Source organism: Bactrocera dorsalis, chromosome 3, assembly GCF_023373825.1.
Source record: "Bactrocera dorsalis isolate Fly_Bdor chromosome 3, ASM2337382v1, whole genome shotgun sequence".
Lineage (NCBI taxonomy): Eukaryota > Metazoa > Arthropoda > Insecta > Diptera > Tephritidae > Bactrocera > Bactrocera dorsalis.
Window position 1 is genome coordinate 4,784,113 of NC_064305.1, and position 27,419 is coordinate 4,811,531.

Here is a 27,419-nt window from a genome sequence, read left to right on the forward strand (position 1 = left end):
TTCTATACGTTAGCCTGAGTTGATGCGATCGGCATCGAATCAACTCTCCACGGTCTTCGGGTACACTCTGATAAAGCTGACCGATTTGTAAACGTTGTTCAGGCAAAAGTTTCTTCATTATGAAATGCCAAACAATAATGAACAGAAGTCTATAGCCTATTTGACAACACTTGGCAATGTCGCCTGATCTGTCGAAAAAAGGCTATTACGCAGATAAATTGGAACATTCGCGAAGACATGAGTTAATATAAATCAAAATTACCCTCATACCTTTTAAACCTGAGCTCAGTAGATAAAATGAGTTTCAGTACAGATTGGAACTTTTTGTTTTAAAAATTAACTTTATTAAGCGTTCTATATATCTAAGGAAAATCTATTATAGGTATATCAAACAATTTCAATGGGTCGGGGAATCTTACAACTACATGCACACATTCATACAAGAATCACATTGGAAATTAATTGCGGCTAAACTTCAGGTCACCCTTTTAGTCATCTTTTAATATGAACGTGGACCTTTCGAACCTCTATATTCGATGAGTGTATAAGTGGGCTGATAATAAAAGGGAGCAAGAGACTGCAAGCCATTCTTTGATATCAGGGGATTACTGTCAATCCATTTCGAAATTAAAGCAGCGATGTCTGGTGTATATGCCTCCGAAATATCTTGTTGACCTCCAATAATCGCAGGAATATCGTATTTAAGCGACGCAATTTTCGGTTGTGAAGGCCACCAAGGAACAGATTGCGCTGGATTTGATGAGCACGAACATGCAGGCGATGGTGTCGGTGAGTAAGCAGATGTCGGCGAGTAATTAGCGGGATCCGTTGCTGAAGATGGTAAGGCCACAGGAGCAGGTAATGGATATTCCGCAGTGTAGGGACTTACTGACAGCGATGATGCTGAAGTAGGAGCAGAGTATACGCTCAGATCTGTGACTGGGGCTTGATATTGATTTGGGCTTGGATTGGTGTAAGTATTGGCACCAGGTATCGGATTTTGGTCTGTGGATCCGTAAGAGTTTGGTTCTGGTGCCGTATATTGATCAGAGGCTGAGTAAGGAGCAGGAGCTGGAATACTGTAGGAGGATGGCACCGCCGCGGCTGGGCTTGGATTAGCATCTGAATACGCCGGTTGACTAGGTGCGGCATATGAATCTGTGGCTTGATTGGCTGGAACCGTAGGGTATTGACTCGATGATGAGCACGAGGATGGAGTTTCTATCGAATACTGATCCCGGTTTCCATAAGAAGGTGAAGCAGGTGCTGGTGTAGGATAAGTGGTTGGACTCGGTGCGGGTGATGCATAAGCAGATGAAGATTGTTGATAGGAATCCTGATATGCTGGTGGGGTCAGAGCAGGAACTGCTTCGGATGCAGAGCAAGGTAATGGAGTAGGATCGTATGAGGCTGGGGCTGGTGCTGGTGCAGGATAAGCCGTTGGATTCGGTGCAGGTGAAGCATAGACGGTTGGAGATTGAGCGTCCTGATAAGGTGATGGCGGCAAAGCTGGTTCGTAAGTGGCTGGAACTGGGGCTGGTGCTGGGGCAGGATACGCAGTTGAACTGGGTGCAGGTGATGCATAGGCAGATGCAGATTGTTGAGTGGCGTCTTGATACGGTGATGGCGTTAGACCAGTAACAACATCAGATGTAGAGCAAGGAAGTGGAGCTGGTTCGTAAGAGGCTGGGCTTCCATAAGAAGTTGAAGCAGGGACTGGTGCTGGTGCAGGATAAGTAGTTTGACTCTGTGCAGGTGATCCATAATCAGATGGATATTGTTGATAAGTATTTTGATACGCTGGTGGTGCCGGAGCAGGAATAGTTTCGGATGTTGAATAAAGTAATGGAGCAGGATCGTATGTGGCAGGGGCTGGTGCTGGTGCCGGATAAGCCGCTTGGCTCTGTACAGGTGAGGCATAATCAGATGCTGTGTAAGGTAATGGAGCAGAATCGTAAGTGGCTGGGGCTGAAGCTGGCGCAGGTGCTGCGTAATTCGATGAAGATACGGCTGAAGATGGAGCAGCATATGAGTCTACTGCAGGTATTGAAGCATATTCTGGTGCTGGTTCTTGACTGTAAGAAGCTTGGCATGTGTTTGCGGATGGCAAAGTCGCCGGCGCCGCAACATAATCAGAAGGTGGGTAAGCGAATGGAGCAGGATCTACACCGGTGGCTAAATAAGAATTGGAACCAGGCGATGGACTTTGATCTGCTGCTGTTATATAAGAGTCAGCCACTGCTGGTGATGAGTAAGGTGACGGAACAAGCGGTAAAGTTTGGCTCGGTGCTGCGTAAGAGTCTTGCGCTGGTGCAGCGTAAGAACCGGCAGGAACCGGTTCTGGTGCCAAAGCTGAGTAATCAGCAGCACACGATTGAGGGGCCGGAGCGTTATAGCTTGGAGCCGGTACGGGTTCCACAGGTGCTGGTGCCGCGTAAGAACCGGAAGGAACTGGTTCTGGTGCCAAACCTGAGTAATCAGCAGCATAAGTTTTAGGCGGCAGAGCGTTATAGCTTGGGGCCGGGACGGGTTCCACAGGTGCTGGAGCAGAGTAAGAACCGGAAGGAACTGGCTCTGGTGCCAAAGCTGAGTAATCAGCTGCACAAGTTTGAGGCGCCGGAGCGTTATAGCTTGTGGGCGGGACGGGGTCAATAGGTGCTGGTGGCACTTGTGGTGAATAATATGCTGGTGTTGGTGCTGGCGTTGGTTCATATGTCGCTTGAGGCTCGTAACTTGGTGCAGCGGCCGGCGCAGGTGCAGGTGCTGGCGCAGGAGCTGGCGAGTAAGGAGCCGCTGGCGGATAAGGAGCCGTTGGCGTGTAGGTAGTCGATGGCGAGTAAGGACCCACTGGTGGCACAGCATCAATGCCGGAAGATGCAAAGTAATTCTGGTTGGGTACTGCAGTATCTGGACATCCCCCATTGGCTATGATTACCCATTCTGGAAGATATTTTGAAAGAAAAGATATTAATATTAGCAAACTTATTTGAATTAGTACATGAAAGAGTTGTGCCACTTACGTTGTCTCGTCTGACAAATCAACTGATTCACCAGGCAAGCATTGGACACTGTTTGCACGGTACCTCCAGGTACTTGCTGTGCGCAAACTGGCTGGAATATTGCGGGGCATACGATTCCAGCGCAATTAGAGAAGCACTCCACCAGCGACACTCTAGTGGGACCTATAGCGAAGATTTTAATTAAAGCTCACAAAATTCATTAGGCAGTAATACTCACTTGGGCGGCCAGCAAAAAGTTCTTTATAGCTAAAAACATTCAATTTACATTCGTTCTCGAAGTAAATGAATTCGAAGCCACTCTTCGCGCACACCGGCTCACCACCATCTGGACACAGTGGTGTTTCGAGCGCGCTATGTGTGGATGCAATTAGGATGCAAAATAAAAGTAAACGCCACATTCTTGGTTAAATTGACCAACTGCTGAAACGTTTGTTGTGTTTTGATGCCGAAATGAAGGTCGCATGCCTTATATACTCATGATGCAATTAAGTGCGGACCAAATTGTTTACTCTTTCTCTAATTTAGCTATCATTCTATGTGCTTCTTGTGCAATTAAACAATCTGCACACCATTTAGCCAAAGCAATGAAGTTTTGCCCAAATATGTGTGTCAATAGCTGTAGTCTGCTTTCTTAACGGTATTGTGCATGTCTTGACGGCGGTCTGCAGCTGCAACTACGTGATTCTAGGCGCATCAACTAGCGAAAAAAACACAACGCACCACTTGCTTCAATCATAGTAGCAAATTGTAGCATACTCGTACTAAAATACTCGGCTAGTAAAATTATCAATTGTTTATAATATTTTTTAATTGCTGAAGCGGTGAATCACTTGAAGTTATCAGCAAAATATTGTCGGCGTGCATATGGAAATGTATTTCATTCATATTTTCATCGACAAATCATTATCACTTTTTGCTTTTGCCATTTTTGCTCGCTTATATTGTATCTGACATTTCATTGTCAACACTTTGTTGTTAATTGCTTGTTAATTATTTAATCTCTTACAAATAAATATAGGTGAATGGCAAGTTGGTGTAATGATAATTATGTATGTAATTGATAACTGTTGGACGTGGGTAATTAAAGCATTGCAAATATTCGGTTTTAGATTTTAAATTATTTTCTTTTTAATTTTAATGTAGGAATGCAAATATGTATAACAGGTTTTTCAGGTAGACCGATAGGGACAGCAAATGACGATTTATTTTTTCTCGGTCTTTTGACATTTCGCTTCAGTAAAGTTTGCCATTTCATCATGGAAAGATATACGATCAAACAACGAATCGAAATTATTAAAATTTACTACCGAAATTCGGAATCAGTGGCTAAGAGCTATATATCATATGAGACGTTTATATCTTGTAAAGTGTTCGACTACTATTGGATCTAAGCTAAGGAAAATGGAAAGGAAGAGGCACTAACATCACTTCAAAATGTAATTATATCATATTGCCTTCATAGAATAGTAATTAGATGGAATTCCAGAGTTCCATCAGTTTCAAAGGTTTTCGTATGGCGGACTTAATAACAGATTAATTAAAAAGTTCCCCGCCTACCACAGTAACACATTTTATTTGGCAAAATTCGTTTTTTTTATTCAACATAGTTCCCTTCAATTGTAATAAACTGATTTTAGCATCCCTCAAACTATTTGATGCCATTTTAGCAGTACGATTTGCCTTTTGCTTCAAAATAGGCCTCAATTTCGGTTATCACCTCATTATTCGACGAAAATTTCTTCCCAGCAAGCATTCCTTTGAGATGTGAGAACATAAAACAGCCTTTACAGGCCAGATCTGGAGAATATGGTGGATGCGGAAGCAATTTGAAGCCCAATTCATGGAGTTTTGTCATCTTTTTCACTGCATTTTTTTGCATTGTCTTGGTGAAACAGCACTTTCTTCAAATGCGGCCGTTTCCCGACGACTGCATTCTACAAACGTTTAAATAACACCATGTAATAGTCGCTGTTGATGATGGTTCTTACTTTTTCGAGGTAGTCAATAAAATTTATTCCAAGCTCTTCCCAGAATACAGACGCCATAATCTTACCAGCCGATTGTTGTGTTTTCCACGCTTTCGAACGGGTTCAGTCCACTAAGATGACTATCGATTGGACTTCTGCTCGAAATGATGGAGCCCTGTTTCATCCTTTGTCACATATCGTTGCAAAAACTCGGGTTCATTACGCTCGAATTTCTTCCAACAATGCTCCGAATTATTAACTCGTCCTTATTTTTGGTCAAAAGTGAGCTCGAGCGGCACACACTTTGCACAAAGCTCTCTCATACCAAAATGTCGTAAATGAAATGATTTATATACTCAGTTGATATTTTTAGAGTGTCTATAATCTTGAACAATTTCACTTTACGGGCATCTAGAACTATTTTGTAAACTTTATTGACGTTTCCGTCGGTAATAACCTCTTTTGGGTATCTACTGCGTTCATCGTTTTCGGTGCTCATTTCATCACAACTAAGTCCTTATACCTAGATGGTTGATTTTCCTCGGCTAGTGTCCGGGACCTTCTCCCCAACCCAAGTTTAAGCCAAGTTTTTGATACGAATGGATGTTTTTTCTTCAAAAAATAATGTTTGGATGTTTTCTGAAAATCTGATCAGTTTTGTTGAAAATATGAACATATATTTCCTGAGGAGAGGATGGAAAATTGGACACGGGACAACAGAAACGGACCACGAAAGAATTTCATTATTTTCAAACAAAAAAATTTTTGTATATTTACATATATGATATTATATGCATATTATGTATTTTAAGCCATTGAATTTCGACAGCTTATCATCCTATATTTCAAATTTATTCAATTAAAGATCCATCCTAATTCTTCAAATTTAAAAATTCTGCTTAAGCCGCTACCAACCTCAATAAAATAAAACCAACTCTTCCTCAAGACTGTCACTCAGCATTTAAGCAGCTCTGTGGCGCATCAAAAGCACATCATGTGACATTTTTGACTTGACTTAATAGCGTCACTGTGCATTTGCACGCGTCAATTATACACACTCTCGCTGAGATATTGTCAACCAACTCACTTTGGCTGAGTTACCCCAATCCGTGCTTGTGCTCGTTTATGAATATGAAAGAAAAAAGATCCATATTGCATTAAGTAAAATGACATGCGACAGGTGTTAGAGCTTGCGTGAGTAGGCGAGAGCGCGGTTGAGCGCTTGCGAGTCTCACAGTTTCATGAAATAAAGCCGGCAGGTTTTTGTATCCACTAAGTCGCTTTTTCGTCTAAGGTGTGCACAGTATTTGCTTATGATAGTCAGCTAGTGATCAAGCTGAGCACAGGTGTAGCGGAGACAACATACCCTTGTGAATGCACCAAACTACAGGTGTCAGCGAGAGCGCGCGAATTAGAGAGTGAGAACGCGCTTACACTAGTGCCGGAAAAGAGCCGCTTGTTGACCAATACGACGATGTGAAAACATAAACAAACGACAAGTGAGCGGCAAGCGGCGCTTTAACTCGTCGCTTGTGGTTCTGGCTAACTGATCTAAGCCAAGTTTGATATGTTGGTGCTGCACGCTTTTCAGTTGTGTTTTAGCGGCGTTTCGAGTAGTACGTGTTTTGCGCTTAAATCGGTTCTACAATTCTCATTTCATATTTTATGTGTTTATGTTTGAGTGGGCAACAGTTGGGTTGAAAAATCGCTGATTTTCGCAAACTGAGAAAATTCTTTCTTACATAGTGTTGAGAACACCGGCTATCCGAATGTTAGATTGATGTATTCCAATGATGTGATCACCCATAAGGATGATAAAGAAATGATAAAAACAAATTAATTGTTGATAATATGAAAATCTTAACTGTGAAAAATAACGGTAATTGGTTTGCAGAAATGAAAAATACTCCAAACTACTGATATGAAAGCATTCACTATATTATTGTGATTCGACAATATTGAAAACTTAAAAATAAATACTTAAAAAAATTCCAAAAATGTGGAAATCAAAAGATGATTGTAATTTTTTAAATTGAGTGCAATGAGAATGATTTAAATAAAAGTTCAAATAGAAAGTACTATTTGAAACTAGCTTGTTGATGTGAAAACGAAACAAATTTCATATGGAAATCGAAAAATTGTGCAGTTCTAATTAGAAAATATTTTTAACAAATATTTCTTCGAAAAAAAATTAATCCTTTACAATTGCGCTCAAAATTACGGAATATTTGAGACGCAACCTTAGTAAATAATCGACAACCTGATATTTGTAGTCTTCAAGACGTTAGAAATTTCATGTTCCTGCTTGTGAAGGTATTTATAGTTTCTAGTATAAATTGTTTTTTTAAATATGGTAAAGAATCTTTGATTCAAATATGCAATGCTGGACAGAAGCATAGTGATATACATATATGAGATATTCGTAAGACATAACGTCAACGCTTTTTGCTAATCGTAAGAACGATTTGACAACTAATTTTGATACTTCACCTAGTCCCCTTGAACAGCGAAGCTCCTAAATATCTAAGCCAGGTTCTAGATAATGCTGGAGTAAAGCATAGAAGATGTTCCAGCGTTTCTGTCATGCATACTTCCCTGTAATTTCTGCATATATCGTCGTTACTTACGACCTTACGGCCTGCCTGTGAAGCCAGTAGGTTGTGACCTGTCATAAGACCAACAACCATCTTGCAGTTCTTTCGAAACCGTGTGAGCCAAAAGCATGCGTGTTTTCCCTGGGGCCATTGCACATAATCTTGACGATCCTGCATGCTTTAAAAATTATATATAGTCTTCAAAGGCATTCCATCTCGCCTTGATCCGTCTGTCAGCCCTTTCGGAAATTTCATTGTATATTGTTTTTAGTGACTTCCGTATTTCCTGTTCTGGTTCGATAAACAGACGGATGGCACTTTTGTCATTCTCATCAGCTATTTCGTATCCCGAAATTTCTTTATGGCTTGGAACCCAGTATATATGCAGCCGCTTTCCGGCAGTTCCTAAATCTACTGCCTGCCTGCTTCTAAGAAAATTCTCTGACCTAATGCAATGTTAGCTTATTGCTTTAATTACCGCCTGGCTACCATCGAATATACTCGTATATTGAACTTTTTTTTCAAGTCCTAGTAAGAGCTCTGGTTTGTGACCATTTTCCTTAATTTTCTTGTTAAAAAAGCTAATAAATGCAGTTTAGGTGGAGAGATTTGCGCGGCTTTGTGGTTCAACTTATGTAACTAAAAGCAAAATATATACATACGTGTCTTAGAGAAAAGCGGTTCAAATAGAGAAGGATACTTCTTCTTCTTTTTTCTTTATTGACGTAGACACCGCCTACGTAGTTATAGCTGATTTTGTAACAGGGCGTCAGTCGTTCTTCCTTTTCGATTTTTGGCGTTAATTGGAGATTCCAAGTGTAGCCAGGCCCTTTTCTACCAGGTGTTTCCAACGGAGTGGAGATTTCGCCTTCATCTGCTTCTCACGGAGGGTACTGCATCAAATACTTTCAAAGCTGGAGTTTTTTCATCATGTTCAGCTTGTCGTTCCATCGACTGCGGTATTCGCCATGCCTATGCAGTAAATTTAAAGGTTTTACGAAGTAATCAGCTGTCTCATATGAAAAACATTCATTCTTAGAATAGATTTATTGAAGTTCTGAACCTTAGAAAATACCCAAAATATTTACTGAAATGTTAGGAGTGTTTAGTGAAAGACGGTTGAATGTGAAAGACGGCTGACTGAGAAAGATATTTGTTGACTACTGTACGTAATATACGTATAATGTGGGTTGGTCATTCCGATTTTCTTAGATGTATGCCTCTTGTTTCATCAATCTAACATTGTAAGTTTCATTCGATTAATTTAGCTGTCAATGAAGACTTCCCATCAAATAATTTATTATTATATACATATACATATTTATAAATAATATTATGTAAATGTGCGTTAAACTCTTTCGTGAAAGGTAAAGCCTACTTTCGGTTATTGATTTTCCCGTTAGTTTTCAGTTAACATTAAAAGGTAAAAACTGGTTAGCAGCGCTTCGATGCGTAAATTGGCATACCCAGACTGCCGCATGATGAGCTGACCTCCATTACAGTCGCACAGACACACACGTATATATCTATATATGTATATATATAAGTAAATATATTTATATAGCCATCAAAATATAAGGTATTATAACACATGCGATTACACACCCATTGCACATTTTCACCAATTAAATGCGATTGACAGCGCAAACAATAAAAAAATGAAATAAAATAAAATAATGAGAGAATGTTTGTTAGTTTTGTAGCCTGCGGAAATTATCTAACCTGAGTGCGGCGAAATGTGAAACGTGTATTTCGAGAATGCACTTAGCAGCAAGACACAAACATTTGTGTATATGTGGCATATATGAACATGTGAGTGTATATCTGTATGTAGGAATATGTGCGTGTATATGTGTATTTGCGGCGATGCATGCGATCGATTAGAATTGCTTAGTGGCGAAAGACGGAAAAGTCAAGAAAACAAGAACAGTAATCAAAAATCTCGTCATCGATTACGCGATGCACTGCATGCTGCGGTCATTTCCGAGCAAATATATATATGTATGTGTATGTATGTATATGCAACCTTGCATATATGGTTTCATATGGGCTAATATATTTATTGAATAAAATCGGAAAATCACTCAGCAGCTAAACATTCACCGCAAGCACCACATGACACACACTCATTTATACTCATATAGAGGCACACACACACACACTTGCATGTATGTATGGTATGTGCTATACCCAGAAGTGAAGGCAGAAGCCGAAGAGCTGCACACTTCTTGTTCAACTTGGCTGTAGATTGGCTTGGAACCGGCCTAGTCGTTGCATTCACTGCATTCTAACGGTAAAACGAGTACAACTTTTTTATTACGAAAAAAAGCTGCTCCACACACACATGCATACGTACATAACGCGCGGCTGCCTAACTAACTGCGCGACGGTGCATTGCATTAGTTTCATTTGCAACAACAAAAAGCAACAGCAAGAAGACGAACAGATTGGCTGTAAGATTTGCTGTGACGCAGCAGAAGAAAGAAGAAGCGAAAAAATTCTGAAAGTAGCCGTGGAGTAAAGCAATTTATTTCCACTTACCGCATACATAAATTCATACACATAAATGTTATATACATATACACAAACAACTGCCCGTCAAAGCAGCGTTAGAACATTGCACAAGAAGCAACATCCAAAAACAATTACAAAAACAACATACACCATAGAAAAACTGAGAATATGCTGAAAAGCATACCAGCGCCATTAACAGCAACAATAAATTCTGAATAGACCCGCGGCAACAACGACAACAACAATAACTTAAAGAGCAGCGACAACAAGCAGCGACAGCAGCAATCGATGTTGCAGCATTGGCAGTAGCAGCAAGTTGCTAACGCCGCGAGCGCGCAACGCCCATCGAACGGCAGCAGCCAATTGTCAGAACAAATCCAACAACAACAAAAAAAACGAGAACAACATTTGTCAGTACAGCAACAGCGACAGTGACAGTGACAGCCACCACTGACAACAACAAATTACAGCATAAGCGCGCATGCTTGCCCCATTTTTTGGCGTAAACTATGCCAAGCCACAAACTTTTTCGGCCAAATTCGCGCGCTGCACTTAGTTTTGACCAGCGGTACTACCGCCAGCACAGGTAATTGGCAACAAAAAATCTTTGCTGACAGACTTTTTACGCTGAAGCTCGCGGCTTACAAGTGATTTTATTGCCTACCAGTGTCCTGAATTTTCCTGTCAGCCGAAAATTTTCCAAAAAAGCGTTGAAAAAATTGCGGTACAAAAGTGCAATAAGAACAGCAATCAAATATTTATGTTGCCACTGGTGGCTAGCAATCAACAGCAGCGGCTTATGGTACTTGCAAATACAGCAGCCTTCTAAGCACTTAAGCGGTCTGCGTGCTTTACCTGACAGTTGCGGCCGAAATTGGAGCAGTTGCACTGCTATTCTCCTCTCACACGCCACTCAATTGCTTTGCGCTCATTAATTGATGCTCCATTTTTGGCGCTCACTCCTCTTCTACTTATTTTGCTAGCCTTTCTGCAGAGATTTGCATGTCAGCGTTCTATTTATCAGCCGCTTGCAAGTTGCTCGCTGAAGCTGCTCTAGTTTATGGGTTATACTCAAAGGATGTATTGATTTTTTTCACACCAAACTGTCTAAGAATTGGCACGGATATGTGATATAGATACATAAATATGCCAAGAGCAGTGTTTACAAAAAAATATCATTGCTGCATGTCTGACTTGAAGACTGGTAAAATCTTAACAAGTTCTACTGGATCTATTCACGAGAACCAGTGATTTCCTGCCGTCTGTGGGTTAAATTGTCTCTGTTCAGATTATACATTTGTTCTTCTTTTTTACTGGCGGACATCGCTAACGTGGTTATGACCAAGTTAACAACAGCGCGCCAGTCGTTTTTTCTTTCCGCAATGTGGCGCCAATTGGAGATTCCAAGCGGGGCCAGATCCTTCTCCACCTGGTCTTTCCAACGGAGTAGAAAATTTTGTGTTTTTCTGCTTACCCCGGCGGGTACTGCGTTAAATACGCTCAGAGCTGGAGTGCTTTCATCCGTTCGGACGATGTGACCTAGCCAGCATAGTCGCTGTCTCTTAATTCATTGAACTATGTCAATGCCGTCGTACATCTCATACAGCTCATCGTTCTATCCAATGTGGTATCCGCCATGGCCAATGCGCAAAGGTCCACAAATCTTCCGCAGAACCTTTCGAAAGGTCGACTCATCAGATGTTGTCATCGTCCATGCCTCTGCACCATATGTAGGACGGGAATAATGACTGACTTACAGAGTTTAATTTTTGTTCGTCGAGAGAGGACTTACTTCTCAATTGCCCACTCAGTCCGAAGTAGCACCTGTTGGCAAGAGTTATTCTGCGTTGGATATCGAGGCTGACATTGTTGTTGGTGTTGATGCTGGTTCCAAGATAGACGAAATTAACCACGACTTCGTCAATAGTGGGGTCTCTCATCCGAAGCTGTTTTCTACTTTTCATTAGGGGCGTTTTTCTAGTGGCGGGTTCCAAACCCAGCGTACAACCCTGTGGGGAGATGTTTCGCCTTCTGACTTTAGCTCGCCTTCAAATGGATGTTCTTTGGCTACCCAGAGGATACTTGGTCTAGGTCCAGAAGTCGTGAGCTGCTTGAGCAATATGTAAAAGAATCGTTTCGGCCACACCCAAGTGAATGGCAATCGGAGAACTTACCCCACTTGCGCGAACTTATACACATGACTCCATCCTACATTTGATAGGACAAAAATGTAGTCCTTGCAGTCTTTCTTCTTCATCCGTTATCAATCTGGTCTTCATGTATCGTGTAGTATAAATGATACTTAGACATTTTAGGAAAAAATACCTGCTTCATCAAAACCATGTCTCTTTGGTTTGCATTGTCAGTGAAAGCACTTTTTGGCAAGAATGACTCTATGTTGGGTTCCCAGTTTACTTTTAATCTAAAGACTTAAAATTTTGAAAATTAGGCTGAAGCGCTATTACGCAGATTTTCCATCGCTCAACTAGAGCGCTTCTTCTTCGTATCCCCACATTCAGCTATGAATCTTGGCTTACACTTTTTGCAAAAAAATTTTGCTTTCTACATTTCGGTGAAATTCGTGGTAAATAAAATAATTTTCGCTAATTTCAAATTGTCGGTTTAAACGGTAAAATCGTGGCAATCGCGCCGCAGCCAACCATCAGTCATTCATCCAACCAGCACACCACCGCAGTCAACAAATCATCTACTGCACTCAACAGCTGTGACAGCAACTGTGCCATTTAGTGAGCTTCCTTCCTTTGGTGTTGTGTCTGTTGTTGCTGTTCAAACAACTTGGTGACTTAATGATGCAGCTGGTTGATAATATTATTTACCATCTTCGCTATTGTTGTTGTGCCATTAGTTGCCACCGCTACGTAACTTACGCGTCGTCGCAGCATAAACTCTAACCTGCTCCCAAAGCCAACTTTCCATAGCCAGCAATTAAATCTAAGTGTGAAGGTTTCAAGAATTGTTTTTCTTTGCTTATTTTGCATATATTTACTTAAAGTATATCTTCTGTTGTTCTTATTACTGGTTGCTGTTGTGTTGGTGCTTTTAATTGCTCTTGGTGACACGCTTTCGGCAGCGCGTCATTAACATCAATTAAAAATTCAGTTGAATTAAATTTTTGGCTCAAAAGCAAATTACACATTTGGTAAGTATTATATGCAAGAAAGGTAAAACAAATAAGAAGAAAAGAAAATGCGCAAGAGATGTTTCGCAAAATATGAATTTAGTCTAAGATTTGATTCGGCATGAGTTTAGTTCTATATAAAGAATTTTGCTTGGTAAAGCGAGCTTTGCTGAAGTATCCTCTTTACTCTCTTTAATAACTCTTGCTTATGACTTTTCTAGATCATGGTAGTGTACTATCTAATACCTCATTTCTCGAACTGGGTGTTTATAATAGATTTTGGGTAATACAATAAGGTAGTGGCTCCATAGAACACTAGAAAATTTTTGCTGTAAAAAAACTTCCAATAAAAATTATATTTCAATATGCTTCCTTTTGGTCGTGCCTGATCGTGTTGGCCTAAGATCATCATCATTTGGAAAACTTTTTGTTATTTGAAAATAGTCTCAAGAGTTCCATAAATCTCTTCATAATACTCTTGGAATCATACAGCTTTTCGGCCAATATTGGTTTACCAACTAGTCCAGAAGTTCCCAAGTTGAGTATTGGAGACGAGCCTCTCCTGAAATTTAAACCACTTCCTGTGGGGTATATTGTCAGAAACTCTCTATTAACTTTAGTTTCAGCCATTAAGGTAGCGGTAGCTTTATCGTTCCGAAGTGCAGCCTCTTTCATGACTATCCATTCACTCTTATACCAGGGCGTCGATACCAGTATAGAGCTCAATAACCGCACTTTCAATGTTCGTTAAAGAATACCTGACCTCGTTAACAATGGCAGCGAGTCACTTTGTGATAAGATCAGCATGGGTGCAGGTATCGCATGCAACTATAAAGCTGATGAGCTGGCAAAGTAGTGTACCCGAGCCCCGCTATCAGTAGAATGGTAACGAAACGATGCTCTTCTTTCTCATGTCTTCTACTACTATCATCGGCTCATGCGATGTCGAAAGATCCTTTTGATCCAAGCTCGATCATAAGCAAATCAGTGAGCTTTTTGTCCTCAGTAAGGATAGCCTCTTCTTGGTTGTGGGAATTCTAACAGCCCATTGCCCTTCTCATGTTGTGAGGTTAAGAATCTTGCCGGACGCCAGTTGCAGTAGCTGTATAGAAGAAAACAATGTGGAATCATCTTAGGACTTCCTTCTTGATTATACCGCGTTTGCGAGATCAAGGCGTAAACACTTGGGAACTCACACTTTCAGATGTCCCACCGAATTGGTAGATTTTTACTGGCCACAAAGCGCTTTGCTGACTTATAAGTTCGATTTACAAAAGTTCTATTTTTATCTCATAACAAAGAACTACATATCATAGACCAAATGAAGCGATCAAGGCTATACGCTGCCGTTCCCACGAGAGTCGGGTCTAAGTAAACGGAACAGACCCGAATTTCTATCCGGCCAAGGACTGTCAACTCGGTAGCATGTCTCGAAATTACTTCAGGAATGTTTTCTGCCGCTACAGCAACAACAATTATACTCTGAAATAAAACTAGATTTTAGCTAGCTTATTTTAAAATATTTTTTTTAATTTTTTGATTAGTAAACTCAAAAATAATAATTCAATAAACATCGGTGTTGGCTTATAAACCTGATTTCGTGTGGCACCGACAAAGAAAACTCGTAAAAATAATTGCACCATAAATTGTGCTAAACCATATGTACCTGATTGTGAAAAATATATAAATAAATGTATATATGTATGCTCATGTATGTCTACTTTTGCAAAAAAAAATAGCAACGTTCAGCTTCCTTTGGCTTAACACAATTTCTGGCCAATAAAATTTTACTACTACATAAAATCATACCATAAATTATCTGCTCAACTTCATTCAGTAAAATAAGTAAGTGCATGAAAATAGTAAAAAGCAACAACTATAAACACCGGCTAGCTGAAAAATCACCATATTCAAGCGCTCAAAGAAAGCAGCGTGCGGCTGGCGTACACTGACTGCAGCGCGAAGAGTGCAGGGCGTTAACAGCAACACCCAAATTATATGCTTTATGCACAATAAAAAGTCATGGCCAAGGTAGTTTCGAATTACTTTAAATAATACGCGCACTCATAAATTTGAAAACTAAAATGCGCATTCCTGTCGCTGCGGCGCGTGTTTACCGGTGCAACGGTGTCAGCACAAACGCTCAAACACACACATTATGGCCAATTAAGTTTGAGAAAATGGACTGGTGGGCAGTTATCGTTGAGTTGTTTGGAAGCGTGTTGAGTTATGTGGAGCGCACTGAGTGAATGAGTCGGTGAGTGAGTGAGTGAGTGTGTGTGTGTCAGATGATTGAATGGGACTTTTTGGCTTACGGCACTTAGCTGAAGAGTATAAGCTCACTTCAACATAACGGTAGATGCTACCTTTTGTTTGTGTGGAGTAAAATACGGTTGTTATTGTTGCGAGCGTTTAGGAAAAATTGGTATGACAGAAAATGAATTTTACCGTTAGTAGCAGCAACAATGGTAGTTAAAATATGCAAAGATTTAGGCAGAGTGATCCATTCGAATCTTTCTTAACTTCTTTCATTTTTTGAGCCCATAAAAATAAGCTTTTCGAGTTTGAGTTGAATGTTGTTACTATTATATGGTTTGTTTACACTTGATTCGGTTATTTTGCCCTGGAGCGTAGTACACATATTTGTGGAATTAAAGAGTGATCCATTTCGAGGTTCCCTACTTTTTTAATGAGAGAGCACAAAAACTTCAAATTTAATGGGGAATGTTTATTATCATTCAAAGGAACATTCTTTAGCATATATTGTTTGAAGATTATCTCTTTCAAATGTTGGCTACGGCTACGTGTTAGATGGTCCATCTGTTGAGTCTAATTTTTGTTGACTCATTCGACCACGTGAATAACACACGTGATGTTTTGCTCCTAGGCCTAAATCGAAGTAAGATTGTCCGCATAGACTTTAGACTTTATATATCCCCACAGAAATAAATCTAACAATGTGTTATCAGACGATTTGGGTGGCCAATCCACCGGCCCAAAACGTAATATTGTCTGTTTACCGAAGTTTTCTCCCATTAAATCCAATGATTGATGCGATGATTTGGAAGTGGTGCCGTCTAGTAGAAGCCAAATGTCATCGAGATCATGAGCTGCAATTTCAGGCGTCAAATAGACGGTTATAAGGGCGAGATAACGTTCGTCATTAATGGTTACTTTCTCACCGGCATAATTATTGAAGAAATACGGTGCACAAACCACACCAAATCGTTGTTTATTCTGGATGAATTGGCAGCTCTTGAAAATCTTCAGGTTGCTCTTCGTCCAAAATGCAGCAATTTTGCGTGTTTACATTCCCACTGAGTCAGAAATGGGTCTCATCGCTGAACAAAATTTGGCTCGAAAACGTCGGATCTCCTTGGAACTTCTCAGTGAGACCATGTCGCTTGGTATGGTCGAGCGGCTTCAGTTCTTGCACAAGCTGCATTTTATACGCTCTCAATTTAAGATCTCAACGTAAAATGCGCCAAGTCTTTCCATGCGTGCTGGACGTGGTCTATTCAGTCGAATATTATCCAATAATAAATGCTGGATCTTAAGATAGGTGATGGTGTTGCGAATAGGACGCTCAGTAGGTAGAATATGCTGACTATAAGGTTGACCCCTGTGAAGAATTTTAATTACTCTCCCTAGATAGAAATAATCAACAAGTTTCTACGTCATTTCGGTAGTTCGCTTGTTATTGCTAACTGTCATGTAATTTTCAGCTGAGTTATACGAATCACGGTAAGGAATATGGCTAGACTGACGTCACAGAAACGTGTCGTGCGTATTTTTTCAATATTAAAAACTCAAACCACTAAACGTCGCCAACAAGTCTACCATTCCAACCGACAAAAAACAAAACCAGCGTCTTTGTTGACAAAGAAAAAATTATACATTCGTAGCTCATTGTGTTTTATTTTTGTGAACACTGAAACCGAAAGTACTAACAGCAACTACAACAAAAAATACTGACACATTAAACGCTTCATTTAGCTGTGAACGTGTCAATTCGATTGCGTTGTTGTTGTTGCAACAAATTAGTGCAACCACAATTGAATTCGAAAGCAGTCTGGCGCAACAAAGCGACTAAATTACCATTAGCAATTGAGCTTACCGTTGGTTTACACACACACACATTTCGATTTTGTTTACGGATTTCGGTCGAACAAATAGAATATGTACGTGGAAAACTTAACGGAAATTATAGAGGCAGAAGGCTGTGAAAAGTAGACACAATTGAAGAGTAAGGAATTTTCGGGAAAATTAGTTTTCTGTAAATAAGAAGTATTTTGATATTTTTCGTAGATTTGAAGGTATTCTATAGGTTCTATGATCTTCATACTCCCCCAGCAAGCAAATTATACTAGTTTACACATTTTTTGCGACTGTGATGTTAACGGCTGTTTCTAGCTTGTTTTGGCTTGCTAAAACCGAAAATGATGGTGAAAATTTCCTAACACGTAGGGTTTTTGTGTTTTAGTCAAGGGTTGTAGGGGTCAAACCAACCCCATTTACTAAAATGACAAAAATAGCTATAAGTGTTGAAAATCTTTTGAACTCAAATTCATAAAAAGGATACCTCAAAAACCCTACAGGGCATCTTAGCACAACAGTCGCAAATTTTTCCTACAGATTTGTTTTTCTGAAAAATTTCTCGAATTAAAAATTTTCCATAACTTTCCTTTCTCCAACATATCGTCCAAACACCCAAATTGTGTTATTTTTTTCTTTACTTTTTCTCCTCGTGTCGTCTCCACTGGCTGCGCATACGACCCGTCGACCCCAGCGCGTTGAGTGTGACAGCGTGCCGGCCTCTGCAGTCGCTCGTCGCGCAGATGACCTGCGGCCATCACAACTGCACCGTCATCTCAACGGCTAAGCTAATTTCTATGTAGCACTTAGCCGCTTGCGGCACGTCTCAACTCAGACTCACCTCATTTCAGCATATAGCCCCGCGTATTTATTAACAATTTTCAAATTAGACCGTAACATTAACTGCGTGTGCTTTCTTCTTCTAGATTTACGATTACAAACTCGGCTTGCCTACCAATTTTCTCTGTTTTATTTCTACTCTTTTTTGTTTTTGTTATTGCCATTAGTAAATGACTATTTAATATAACTTGCTGTTTGCCGTTGCGCATGCGCATGCGCACTCACTCAGCCGATCAACGAACCGTCAGCACTTACTTTTGTGGCAGTCAGTGTGATTGCTGCTGCGCTGCTAGTGTGCAATTGAATATTGCTGCTTTGCATTTACCATAGTTTAGTTGCTAACGTCACAAACACACACACACACATGCAGTTGTAGAAATAGATTTATGTCTAATCGCCTTCACTCGCGCTACATTTCTCGTAAGCGTAAATTTTAACTCCTCATTTCACTGCTTCGCCGCTTAGCAAATGTCTGTGTGTTTTTTGCTGACGCTCGTGAAGTTGTCTGTTGTCTTTGAAATCTTTGCGGTCAGCTCATAAAAGTTACACCTCTGAGTGTTTGAGTGCCCACATTTAGATTTTAGATTTTAGCGCTTTCTTTTGCTTTTATTTTTCTGCCCACTCAGCTTTTTGTTGTTGTTTGCTGCTTTGTTTTGCACCACCAGGTGAATGCGCGTTCTGCTCGGTCGCCTTTTGGACTTTCGGTACTGCGCTTCTAACGCCCTAGCCTGTGGGGGTGTTTGGCCGCTAGTTGGCTATAATCTTCATGCTACAGTGGGCCAAGCAGAGAAATTTTTTGTTTTTTTTTGCTTGGAGATTTTGCTTTGTTTTTCTATGACCGCAATGGTTTCCATAAGTTTGGCATAATTAAATTAGTACAGGAATTTAAATGCTATATATATGTATAGAAACCTGATGTAGATATTATGATGATTCTCTCGATTTTTCATCATGGCCACCGCGGGCACGCAGAAGTCCAGGCGCTGAATCCAATTTTCGACGGTTTTGGAGCATAAATCGGCCGACACTGCTGCAATTTCACGTTCGATATTCGTCGAAGTTCGTCAATCATCGCTGTTTTGTTGGCATAGAAAATAGCCTTACGGCCTCAACTCGCACGACCGAGGTGGTCAATTGACTGGGCCATTTCGGGAAATAACACATTCACCAAACTTGGTTTTTAATAAATCGATTGTGACGGGCGCCGTCCTGTTGGAACCACATATTGTCCGAGGCCATATTATCCAATTCGAGCCAAAAATATTCGGTTGTCATTGGGCGATAGCGATTCCTATTCACAGTAACGAGCCGGTCTTAATCATCACGAAAAAATTACGGCCCGATGATGCCGCCGACCCATAAACCGCACCAAACCGTAATTTTTTCGGGATGCACTGGTGACTCATGGAGTACGTGTGGATTGCTGCCTGCCCAGAGACGTATAGTTTGCTTATTTGTGAAGCCATTCAGCCAGAAATGAGCCTCTTCACTGAAGATGATTTTTTGATGAAAATCCGGATAATTTTCAAGTTGTTGCTCAGCCCAATTCACGAGCAAACGACGGTTCTGGTGGTCAAGCGACTTCAGTTATTGAGTCAATTTGATCTTGCAAAGATGTAGGCCGAGATCTTTTCGAAAAATTCGCCAAAAAGAGGTCACAGAGATGTCCAACGCTTGAGAACGATATGTGGGAGACTGATTTGGGTCTTCCTTAATTGATACGCTAGGGGCAGCAATATTCTCGACAATACGGGCACTTTTTTTTGTCTCACTGGCACGGGAAGATTATGTATTGTGCCGGAGGATTAACATTTTTCCACCAAACGCTCAATTGCGGATCTGACAGAACGATTATGACAACCATATATTGGACGTAGCGCTCTTAAAGTTGAGACCACTTACTCCGAACTTCGGTGTTCTTGTGTGACTTATGATCCCAATACCAGGAGGGACATAAAACGTTGATTCTGCTACATGACAATGCTTAAGATGATATCGAAATATGGCTTGATTCTTGGTTAGCATTGCGTCAATCATTAACCAGCTATTCGCTCAGCAGTTGCTGCGGTCTATAATTCTCAGCAGACTCATACTTTATAGATATGCCCCTATGTTACCAGCTCAAGAAGCACTATGCCACATAGTTGCATTCTAAAACAATCAGAATTGAGCAGCATATACTATTTACTCGAAAGTTATTTTATATGTATATATTCAGTAATATATCACTTATGACATTTTTATTTTCCCGAGATTGCACGAGTACACAAAAAATTTTAGTTTCTTACTAGAAATGTGCGCTTTCTCTGTTTAATCAGCTATTCTAAAGAATGAAATGCAAATCACAATAAATTAATGCAGACACCAGCCATTTGAAAATCGAAAACAAAGCGCAACATTAACGCTTTCTCAATTCTAAAAGTTAAACAAAGCGGAAAGATGTATCTCTATCAACTATACACACACTGTTTGTTTATATGTGTTAGTAAAGCTATTTAAACGCAGAAAACAAATATCATTTTACTAGTCTAATGGTGTAGCTAATAATTTAGTAACAATATAATATTGTAGAGAGCTTTCATAGAATTTCATGCGTGAAAACGTTACACGCTTGTGGAACACACACACTCAACCAATTATACTTGCCTTTAGATGCTATTAAATATGCGCTAATTAATTAACATACCACAAAATAGCAAAATTTATACCCAACGTTTGTTATTTCTGCATTTTGCATATTTTTAAAAAGAATTTTATACTTTCACTAGCTTTTAGCTAAACAATTGTTCTCTTCTGTTTACATTTTGTTTATAAACTGCAAATGTTTGGCACTCTTGCTTTTCATAAAGGACCAATGGAGTTTTATTATTATTATTTTTTTTTTTTGAAAAATCGTGAAAGTGATAATGAGGCAAAGCTGGCGTGAATAATGACTTGCTTTATAGTATTGAATAATAAAATACTGCAGAATTTTTGTGAAATATTTTTGTATAGATATGCAAAATAAAAAATCATATATTTTTAAATAATTTTTTTTTATTAAAAAGCACGTGTTAAGTTTCACACTTTCACTTCTTTTTTATCAGAATACCAAAACTGTTAAATAAATATTACTAAACTCTCACTTATTTCACCATTTGATTAAAACTCAAATTCAAATACTCTTTTTTCCGTTTTCTAATTTTTTATTGCTGAAAGCTCTCAAAGCTCTTCAATGTGTATGAAAGCATGGTTGAAATCTTAATGTTATATTAGCAATTGTTCTTTGCTTCTTTGCTTGCTGTAAACTTAAAGCTCTCTAATGTGTATGAAAGCTTGAGTAAAAGCTTAATGTTATATTGGAAAAAACAATGCTGAAAGTCAAAAGGCTTTAATATGCATGAAAGCTTGAGTGAAAGCATACTATTATTTAACCAAAAACAATGCGGAAAACTCCAAGTTCTCCAATATGTATGAAAGCTTGAGTAAAAGCTTGATGTTATTTAACCAAGAACAATGCGAAAACCACCAAGTTCTCCAATATGTATGAAAGCTTAAGTAAAATCTTGATATTATTTAAGCAAGAACAATGCGGAAACCTCCAAGTTCTCCATTATATATGAAAGTTCGAGTGAAAGCTTAATATTATTTAAGCAAGAGCAATGCTGAAAACTTAAATTTAGCTTTAAGCTATAATAGAAAAGTTCAGTTATAATAGAAAGAACAATACTGAAAATCAAAGCTCTTTAAAATGCATGAAAGCTTGAGTGAAAGCTTAATATTACTCTCTTTAATATATAGAAAAGCTTGACAAAGGCTAAACATGATTGTTATTCTTGCAACGTAAAACTCAAAATATATATGAAAGCTGGCCTGAAAGTTTTTTGTTATTGAAAAGAAAAATGCTGAAACCTCAAAGTTCCCTAATATGTATGAAAGCTTTAGTGAAAGTTTAATATTATTTAAGAGAACAATGCTTACAACTCAAAGCTCTCAAATATGCATGAAAGCTTGAGTGAAAGCTTAATATTATATTAGCAAAATCATCGTTGAAATCACAAAACTCTCTAATATATATGAAAGCTTGAGAAAACTTTAACTTGATAACATAAAACTTAAAATATATTTGAAAGCTTTTCAGGCAAGCTCTTTTTGATTGCTATTGTTAAAACAGGTACCGGTACATACAACCTTTTCTACTTCTTAGTTATGTGAGTTTCCTATATCGTCGATACAATTCAATTTAACAAGTTTCCATAGCAGGTTGCTTTACCCAGCTTGTTATCTAAATTCTCATCACTTCCTAGTACTTTTCTTTTATGTTTTTCTCCCGCTTTGAACTAAGCGCAGCAATAAACATGAATTGACACAAAGCCGCAAATTAATGTGCGTCGGCGCATGTGTCATTCTTTATACATAACACCAATCAAGCGAATGCCCCCGAGGCATGCTCGAGTCACCAACAGACCACCATGCGGCCGGGCGACACGCCACACCGCCGTTGTTGGGTTCAACAAATCTAAGGCGACGCACTACATGAGTGCCGTTGCCATTTGGATTGACACAGTGTTACAAAAAACAAAAGGGTAAACACAAAAACGAAGAAAAAAAATCTATAAAATGATAAATATTAAACCAGCTTGTTGGCGGTCCACAAAAGGCCACTGCCACTTCAAATGCCTCGGCACACGGTGCGGTAAACTTAAGTTCGCATGCCTTTTGCGGTTGAACTCCACGGCACGCAAGCACGCACGCAAAATACTTAAGTATCGGTGCACAAGCGCACCGGCATAGGTCTACATACGTCGCATACATTCGTATAAGTACATGCTTCTGCATTAGCAGGCTTATAAGTGTAATAAGTGTGTAGCGCGCTTAGTGTTTTTTAGCAGCAAACAGTTGTTAGCCGCTCTTGCTGTCGCCTCACCGCTCGGTGTACTCGCTTAAGTGAATAAGTTCATATGTCCATAAGCGTTAAGTGTGCTAGTCCATTTGCTATTGCTCTTGTTCTGAACAGCTCGGAGCAAGCGTGCCACTACCGTATTCGGGCTTGCAGCAGTGGATTGTCAAAAATAAACTACGCGCATTTATAATCGAGACAATCATTGGCCTCACCTTGTCATATTGGCGTGTTTTTAGGTGGGTGATTCTGTTGCTGTAGTTGTAACTGCATTTTGCCGACTTTTTTTTGGTTTTGTTTTTAGGAACAGTCGATTATGGTTATGTTCGTTCACGAACTCTTGTTACGTTACTCAAATTAGTTTGACGTATGAATTGTGGTCTGCTTGGGCTAACTTAGATTTGGTTGTGACTCAAAAACTCTATCAATAAGGTTTAAGTGTATTGGAATAATGCAGGAAGTGAACAAAATATCGGCTTTGCTCTATAACTAAGTTTTGCAATTCTGAAAATCTTATTGCTGAATGCTTCTAGGCCGGTGTTTAACCTAACTGCTGGCTGCTTATCACTTTTATCCGTCTACGATGTCAATACAACTGGAGTTCTACCTGCTTAAATTTGGTTAAAAATATACATATTCCTTTCATATTTATATATTTTTTCATTGGAAGGAATTCCTTATTCTAATATTTCTCATTATTTATCCATTTTCCAATACAAGTACATAGTATTGAAAAATTTATTGAGCGTTAAAAAAAGAAGTCTTCAAACTCTTCCTCGAATAAATTTCTCATGGAACGTCTCATGTAAATAGTTATAGAATAACTCTTTGTTGCTTTTAACTTCATGATTTGATAATGTTATTTATTTTTATTATTTCTAAAAAGCTCATTGTTAATATTTCTATTTTTTTTATTTTCTTTTGTTATTAAACTTCTTGTCCAATTTTCAATTGCTTTTCAAATGTTCATTGATGCCGTCTTAGTCAGTGGTAATTGTACTTACTGATTCACCACTTTTGTAGAAGCCGAGTTCACACCCAGCAAGAAATCGATGAATGTTATAAAAGTATATATGTACTTGTAGCTACAGTGTTGTTAACAGCAAAAAATTGTGTTTGCCATAAATGATATGTTTTCTCAACAATATGGGCATTTTTTTATTTCTGGATATATATTTATCCGCTGGATATATATAATATTTATTTTATTTTTTGTACCAGGCAAGTGATTCACTTTTGAATATCTGTATATGTGTATATTTATACCCTGAACAAAGTATATTAAGTAAGCAACTAAGTTTTTAACTCCTAGAAGGAAAGGTCAAAAGCCCTTTAAAATATATGTTCATATAAATGATCAGCTGTGAAGATATAGCCATATATGTATGTATGTAGGGTTTTCTGCCTATATATACACACCCAACTTCCTCATTTTCGGAGATATCGTTCTGAAATTTCGCACACAGTCTTTTCTCTCCAAGAAGCTGCTCATTTGTCGGAACCGCAGATATCGGAGCATATAGCTGCCATACTAACTGAACGAACAGAACAAAGAGATTGAATAGAAAGCTTTTATATTTGAGAAGATATCTTCGAGATTTTTGGCATGGATTATTATCTAAGAAAATGGTACAATCTTCGGAAAATTTGTTTAGATCGGATCACTATAACCCATAACTGTCATACAAACTGAACGATCGGAGTAAAGGTTTTGTAGAGAAAGCTTTTACATTTGGCAAGATATCATACAGAAATTTAGCATGAATTATTGTCTAAGAAAATCATACAATCACCGAAGAAATCGTACAGATCGGTTCACTGTAGCATGTAGGTGCCATACAAACTGGCCGATCAAATTTAAGTTCTGTTTCCCTAAATATTTCTCTATCCATAATTAAAAACGATTTTTCCGACTATGCACTATATAAGTATAAATGTCTGACTAATTTATATTTATACATAAAATTCACATTCACTTTATAATTTCCAGTTGGGTTGCTCGGTGTGAGAACCTCGTCAATGTCGCTGGCAAATTGATCAAACGTTGCTTTGTGGTTTTCCGCATTGCACAATTCTGTTTTTTCTTATATTTTCTACTACATTATGCTTTTAGATACATACAAATGTGTACAAATATATATGTATATTTCTAATAGTTTCATGTTGATTTATATGGCATGTTTGTATGCTTGTGAAACCACCAAAAGGTAGAATATTCTTTGCAATTTTTTGCATGATTTTTGCTTTCGATTTTCATAGTAACTTTTTTGTTGTACATATTTCAAATGTTATTGATTGGCAATATGCCCGGCAGAATACTCTTGCGGTTTATTTACACAAAACACATACACACCCACATATCACACCTGAAGCATATAAAAATACATGACAGCATATAACGAAATTTGTTTCTTATTTTGAAACTAAGTATATCTTAAAAAAAAAATAGAAAAAAATATATATTCAACTTTGTACGTGTGTTTGTGCTTTTTCAAGTATTTCTTAATTAAAATACAAATACTTGTGGCTACAAGTGAAAACGTTTCTAAACGAAACCACTTCAAACGTCAAGGTTGCCACACCATTGCACAGACACAACAATGAACACTTTGTGCTTCGTGCAAAAACGAATAATTAAATGTGTGTGTGTGTTCCTTTGGGTGTCTCAAAATGGTGTTAATTAAAGATTTTGTTTATTTTTGCCAACTCATGGTTTAGTTTCTGTTGATTTTTCTCTTGTAATTGGTCATTTTGTCGGTGTTGTAATAATGTGTGAGTTTTGTTTTTCTGATGCCGTTATTTAAGTCACGTTCTCAGCATAAATTTTTGTTTTATTACAAATTTCTTTGCTTTTTTGGTATATCAAGCTTACATATTGGGTGAAACCGTAGTTAAATGTGGCTTAGCGGTAAACTAATCACCTTGCACTGCTAGAGACGGATTACGAAACAGTTTTTTAAATTACAAAATCTAAGCTAGAATAGTAGGGAAGTCGAATTATACTTGGTGGTACCTTGTAGCTTATTTAGAGCAGTTACAGAAAGAAATTCACATTTCCTTTCCTCTATAAGGTTTGGCGATTCTTGAATAACAAAGCTTTTTTACTTCCCGTTTTTTATATTTTTTTGGAAATTATGTACGTATATATTTTGTCAAAAATTTTTATCACAATTAGTACAATGTATTTTTTATGTATGTATAAGCTTTGTGTATATTTTATTTTTAATGGCATGTTAAAACTCGCGTTCTGAAAAGCTCTACGACATTGCATTAAAGTGAAAGTGTTAAGGCTTTGGAACGAAACTTTCTGAAGCGTTTAATAAATTTTAAGCGCAAGTGAAATAAAATGATTACAAAAAAATATGTTATTAGCATATTAAAACTCGCGTTCTAAAAAGCTCTACGGCATTGAAATGAAAGCTAAAAAGCTTTGAAAGGAAATTTCCTAAAGCTTTCAAAAAATTTTAAGTGCAAATGAAATTAAATTATTTTAATAAATCATCTATATCTAGAAAGCTCAATGGCTTTGGATTAAAGTGAAAGCTTCAAAGCTTGTAAACGAAATTTTTTAAGCTTTCAAAAATTTTTAAAATATTTATATATTAAATTTGAAATAACAATATTTCAAGAAAATATGGGGACTTAAGTAAGCTTTTATAGTTCTGCCTTTAAAAGCTCATCGGACTTTCAAATTAAACACTTTCTACATATTTATACATAAAGGCATAAAAATTATGTATTGACACCAAAATAAGTTACATCCATGAAAGCTTTTTTAAATAGCGTAAAGCACAAAAAGCTTTAAAAAGCTTATTTGATTATGTATGTATATGTTCTTTGATAATATCTGATCACCATTTTCAAAAATGAGTTTTTGTTCTACTAAATAAATTGTACAAAGTAAAGGCGCCTAAAAGCTTACTAAAGTTTGTGCTTTAAATTTCACGACATAGTTTCTAAAAGTTTTGCGCAAGTGTACAAAGAATTGCAATTTTTCTTGGAATAAGTTGGTACTCACGTAAAAGCTTGAAAAAGTTCATAAAAAGCTTATTAGAACTGAATTTATTACAACTCATTGTCTACACAATCATATCTCACCAAAATTCCTAAACGATTTTCTTTTTAGGTCAGTTAGTAATACATAGATGTACACTTAACTTTGTTAGACATGGAAATCTCTCATAACCTCAAAAAATCGCAATCAATTCTGTAGGCCATAAATTCAAACAGTGTCACACGCACAAAAGCGAAGTGGAATGTGTGTGGTTAGTGCTGCCTGCTGAGAAAAAAACAGTAACAATGAAAGCGAAAGATAATATTAATCACAAAAAGTATTGAAATAAAAATTTTATTACGGAAAAAGTGCGAAAA

General features: G+C 38.2%; 2 protein-coding genes across 3 annotated transcripts in view; one reads left to right on the forward strand and one right to left on the reverse strand.

Annotated features, from left to right (window-relative positions):
- LOC105228353 (uncharacterized) overlaps nt 1–27,419 on the forward strand; it is a 120,142-nt gene that overhangs the window by 35,002 nt on the left and 57,721 nt on the right. The window contains exon 1 of one of the 2 annotated variants that reach the window (XM_049453736.1): nt 6,569–7,300. The exons of the other annotated variant lie outside the window; for it this stretch is intronic. The gene's annotated coding sequence lies outside the window, so the exon portion shown is untranslated. Of the gene's footprint in view, nt 1–6,568; nt 7,301–27,419 lie in introns of those variants that run through there. 2 annotated transcript variants of the gene reach the window in all.
- LOC105228354 (uncharacterized) lies at nt 395–3,734 on the reverse strand. Its single transcript, XM_011208157.4, has 3 exons — nt 3,238–3,734; nt 3,021–3,182; nt 395–2,940 (listed from the first exon to the last, which is right to left on the reverse strand). The coding sequence occupies exons 1-3, from the start codon at nt 3,416–3,418 to the stop codon at nt 500–502; spliced, it is 2,784 nt and encodes a 927-aa protein (XP_011206459.2). The 5' UTR covers nt 3,419–3,734; the 3' UTR covers nt 395–499.